The 5,543-nt window shown below is 42.1% G+C and overlaps 1 protein-coding gene across 1 annotated transcript; it reads right to left on the bottom strand.

The window, feature by feature from the left end:
* Positions 1–416: 416 nt before the first annotated feature.
* On the bottom strand, positions 417–5,543 carry LOC146179786 (uncharacterized). Its single transcript, XM_084579345.1, has 2 exons — positions 5,090–5,543; positions 417–4,502 (listed from the first exon to the last, which is right to left on the bottom strand). The coding sequence occupies exons 1-2, from the start codon at positions 5,208–5,210 to the stop codon at positions 4,294–4,296; spliced, it is 330 nt and encodes a 109-aa protein (XP_084435471.1). The 5' UTR covers positions 5,211–5,543; the 3' UTR covers positions 417–4,293.

The raw sequence follows: 5,543 nt of genomic DNA, 5'->3' as shown, positions 1-5,543 counted from the left end.
AAAAAGAAAAACAGAAGCATGCACAGGAACAATATTCGACAAAAAGAGGCGTGAATTGCAAGGCCTGCAGCAATGTGGCCTGCAGCACATCAGGGTGGTGTTCTGGATTTTTTGGCAAAGGTTCATTAATGCCAGGTGATAATACTGTATGATTTGTATTGGCTGTGCCATCCCCTGTGTGCTCTTCCAGCAATGCATAATGTCCAACGTGCAACTGTCTAACATCCACTCTCTACACTCTGACTCAAAAACATGCTCAAATGAACCTCACCTGAATACGGGCATAAATATGGGAATAAAGCATGAAATTTACTTTTTCGACATTCTGATTGCATATCATTGGAAAACTAAACGTGATTTAAATGAGCGTATGATTTGCAGCTAGTGCGTCTTGTATGCATGGTTCTTCCAACAGGTTGCAGTATAGCTTCTGTCCTTTATTTTGGTAAAACATGCACACTTTAAGAGACCTGCTACTCACGTAACACATTCCCTGTAGCTTTAAACAGCTCGTCGTTGACTAACAATTGGTGTATCATTTGCTTTCGGTACTTTTTGGCATTTTTTTTTACATGCACCTGACATGAAGCCTTGCTTATAAGAAAACTGAAAATTACAATATACAAAACAATACAAAATTTATTTACAGCACTGCACACTCTACAATACACAGCCTAAAATGAAAGGCTGTCACACATTCAAGTAATTACAGTATTGTTGTACTTGTACAGCTCATCGCCATATCTGAAAGGTGGCACGGCCTTGGAGACCAAAGAAGAGAAATTAGTTATACAAAGCAAGGGAACACAAGATAGGGTCAAAAACCCATTCTCCAAGTGTTTGGCCCAAGATAACCCCAGCACCAGCAAAGCAAGCACCCACTGTTTTACCAATGAGTACCCAACACCACTGAGGATTGGTCCCCAAATGCTCAAACCACTAGGCTGCAACTGCAGTCAAGGGATGCTATGCGTTCCGCAGTATTACCAGTATCAAAGATTATGGAACTCAACGTCATTTAAATGGTAGTCGGCACCTGGGACAGAGCAAGTATTCCCTGATTCTGTTATGGACAGGGCAAAGGTAGTTATAGTGTGTGTAAGAATGATTTTATCTGTGCATAAATGCCTGCCACACCTAGAATGTTCCCTTTATGCAGTCTACCAAAAAGGAGAAATGTTTGGCTCAGGAAGACAAGCCTTAAGCATTATTTCAGCAAGTCACTCAGTGTGACGGCTATCAGGCAAACCAGCACAGCACTTGAAAACTTCATGCTCTAAAAACAATTGTGGGGACACGCAAGCTCAGCATTTACCCCTATGACACAACAGCTTTTATGGCTCCTGTCTGCAGACTCTCATTCGTGTGAATCGACTTTGCTACTGCTAACATCTAGTATTTATTCTATGATACATATCAGTAGCATATACCTGTAAGTTATCCAATTATGTGGAAGACCGCTTGTCTAGATACCTATAAAGCCCACTCTAACCAAGCTGTACGGATGCGTTTCCATGGCCTAAGGGTTGCCTGTCTTATTACCCAAAGATCCTGCAAGGTTTATCACCTCACACATTCATCTCAAAGGTGAAGCCAGAGACATCACACTGAGTACTCGGCCATGTCACCTGTCTGAAATGTGCCCAAGATTTTCCACTCACAACGTCGCGTTTTGTGCAGAAAAGAGGCTTTAACGTTGCTGCATCAAAAAAAAAAAAAAAGCAAGAAGCCAATAGCTGAACATCAACGCTACATTAGGCTCTGCTGGCTCGCAAGACATTTGACCACAGTGTCAACAGCCGAGTTATAGATGCAGCTGTGGCAGAGGCTGTACCACAGAAACAACAGATGAATGTGGTCAAGATAAAATGAAATCGCTTTGTTCACAAATTCTTCAATACATCACGAAAAAGAATGGCTCACTTATGGATAGTATGACGTCTACTGTGTTCAATAGGATTGTACCTTCAGGAAGTTATCTTTTGAATGCAATCTTAAGAATATATTGTGGTGTTCAATTTAGGCTGTACACATAGCAGACGTGCAAAATATGCAGCACATTCTGAGGGTTAAATGCAGAGAGGATTGCTGAAGCTGATATAATAGGAAAGCATAGGGATACTAGATAACATAGAAAACACATGCGACAATAGGATAGGTGTAAGTGAAACTAGCGCAGCTGTCACTTATGAGAGCAAAAAGTTATACAACTCAGTACTAGCACAATGGTACAAAATGTTGAAAAGTGATGATGAAACACAAGTTTCCTTGAAAGTGCTTCTACATAAATGAAATGAAAGTGATTGGCATAAAATTTGTGCCCCTTCCTTAAAATTCTCAATTTAAAGCTCACAAAGAACAATGAAGGCTACAAAAGCAACTAACAGAAAAAAAGTAATGAAGCAGTTATACACAGCTGCAATCATTCGATAAACATCTCGAGTGATGAAGCCAGTCTCCAGTGGCTTAGAGCATGAATATGTGAGCTTTACCAACCCTCTTTTAGCATATGTGAGTGCCGGAGGGCATGTGGCAGCAGCAAGAATGTGTCAAGAAGCAAATGGCCCAGATAGCAGCCTCATAATAGAGGTATGGAAGGACTACACACAGCGCTATCATGGAGGGAGGTATTTTATGGAACAAGATATGTAGCAATGCACAAAAGGAGCAAAGCATTTTGTAGAGCTGCAGTCAAAAATTTATGAAGGACAATCTTATCAAAAAGTTTTTATTTCACTCCTGCGCTTGTGCATCATTATTGTGACTATGAGTTATATAGTGAAACATGAAATGTCAAGCAATTTATCCCGTACACAAATGAATGCATTCTTTCCCCTGCGAAGCCACCTTCAAGAACTTTTGCCAGTGGGTGCACATGCACATCAATATCACCTAGTTACAAAACAGAGAAGTCAATAGTTGCCTTTGTGAAAAAACTGAAGAATACAAAAATGTTCATTGATCGCCGAGCCACACAAATGATGCAGAGGTTAAACAGGTTATCTGGGATCTTGATTAACATCACTACAAAGCATCAGTAATTGCAGTGCAAAATGAAACTGGCAAATTTTGCAAAAGTGGAATCTAAAATTGCCAAAATGGGTTGACAAGTTGGCGGGGGCCTCATTTTCCGTGCATACAACAATGAAAGACAATGACCACCAAATAGATGCACAAATTATCCTTGGGAAAACTAGTTGATTGCTGTTCATCTACATTCAGCATATGAAGGAAGCAATAGAAAACAAGCATAAAGGCAACCAAATACAAAGAAGCACAGCTCGCTTCACTCTGCAGTTTGTGGAAAAACACAGTGGGCACCTCACATTTCACCCTAGTAGCACACAAGATAGGTGTAACGAAATGGACTCTGCTATGGTAAACGACTGCAGACACATCCACCAGGGTGCACGTATGTCAAATATTCTCACTGAAGTAGTACATCGCAGGCTGCCTGCTTGCCACAAACACCAAAGTGAATTGTGAACTGTTGCTGCCCGCATGTCCTACTCAGAATGGCACTTCTGGAGGTAGAAGGAGAACGTTTTTGTACCTTCCTGTGTTTCATTGACATGAAGCACTTAATAAAATGCACACTGAGTTTAAGCAGAACACAAAAAAGCAAAGTATACAACAAAGAATGACAGCTCTCAGCAAGGGCCACAGCACTTGTAGAATACACTCAGTATGTCTACAGATGGTAGACAAAAAATTATAGCACCAAGGAAAGGTTTGGTTTGGTTTGTGGGGTTTAACGTCCCAAAGCGACTCAGACTATGAGAGACGTCGTAGTGGAGGGCTCCGGAAATTTCGACCACCTGGGGTTCTAACATCGCACTAATGTGCACTAACATCGCACAGCACATGGGCGCCTTGCTTTTCACCTCCATCGAAAAGCGGCCGCCGAGGCCGGGATTCGATCCCGCGTCTTTGGGAACAATATTCGAGCGCCGTAACCACTGCGCCACCCCAAAGCTGAACTTGGTTCTTGCACATGCTATCAACAAAATGTACACCAAAGAGATGGTTATATCTCAAAACCACAGAAAAAATTAAGACTTGGACGGCTTTTCAGCAGTATGCTATCGAACATGAAGCAGTAAGAATGTGCACATTGATCACTTGTGGCATATATCAAAATCATGACAGCGAGTGAAAATCTCAAGTGCAGGTGATCAAGTTGTTCCTGTCCGAGTTAATATAAATGTTGCACGTCCTCTTCCTTGTACTTGTTGATGTTCCTGCTGCGATTACCATTTGCAGGTGGCGTCAATGTCATGTGATCTGCACACACTACAAGCTGTAACGATCTTCAAAAAGAGCTGTCCATCTGCATAGCACTTCACATCTGATGTGGCCGTCCAGGGACAAGGCGTGGCCTCCCAGATTATACAAGCCTAGCAGAGAGGTTAATGATGTTGAATATGGCCCCAGGACTTCTCGACCACATGATGACTCGGATTGGAAGTGCTGCAACGGCTGCACAAGGTCCACACGATCACCTGCAAATGTTTAGTGCCTAAATTATATGCAAATAAAATATCAAACACGCATGGCACAGGAACATTCAAAATCATCAAAGCTACAAGCTAGGCTGCGGTAAAGTGTAATCTATGAATGCAAGAAATGGTCAGTGCAAAACCTAAACCTAAGTGAACCATTTCCGTAACAGGTAAAGACGGCTTGGTGGCGGAAATTGTATTGTGGCTAACTTTTTCTTTCTTTTTTTGCAATTAAGGGAACGACTTATATCAGGCGATTTCACTTGTTTTTCCTTCCTCGGTCGTCGAAACCATTAACCAAGAAATCTTGACAACTACAAGCACACTCAGTTTTTTTTTTTTTTTTTTTTTTTTTTTTTTTTTTTTTTTTTAAGTTCGTGCAGTGTAGAGAAGTTGAAGAAAATTATAATGCGTCGTAGAAATATGCAGCTAAAAGCAACGCAAAGTGCTGATTAAAAATATCGGATTCGCCGCATGCGTCCTGTGAGTATTCCTTTAATCTTCAGTCATTTCCCGCCTGCGTACAACTTGAATGCGAATGACGCTGTATGAACAGTCACCTTTACAGGTTTTCTTATTGCACTTACCTCTGTGATGCTCGACGTGCTGCACCATTTCCAGCAGATTGACTGCGTTGCCCTGCTGGTCGACACCCATCGAGAAGCCCGACACATTCCGGGAGCTTGTCGCTCGGCCGAACGAATACATTTCGTGCCATCCAACATCAGAGGCGTTCACCACTGGCGATCACACCCGAAGCACCAGTAGCTCAACAGTTCAACATTCCGAGCGCAGGACAATTCTCGCCTCGGAGCTTGCAAAGCCGCCACACTACACTCCTCGTCAGATGATTGATCTGACTGTACTGACGAGCTATCTTTCAAGACAATTTGACAGCATTGCTGTGCTGCAGCAAATCCTCGATCACTACTTGCAGACGACGAACGGCACGAAGACCACTCATAAGCGTACAAGTTCTTTCTTTCCTCCATGTAAGCTATAGTGAACTAGAATATATATTCTAGTTCACTATAATGAAAG

This window comes from Amblyomma maculatum, chromosome 9, assembly GCF_055883805.1.
Source record: "Amblyomma maculatum isolate TAMU_Amacu chromosome 9, ASM5588380v1, whole genome shotgun sequence".
NCBI lineage: Eukaryota > Metazoa > Arthropoda > Arachnida > Ixodida > Ixodidae > Amblyomma > Amblyomma maculatum.
Note: the sequence above shows the minus strand (reverse complement) of the source record. Positions and strands in the feature narration are given on the sequence as shown.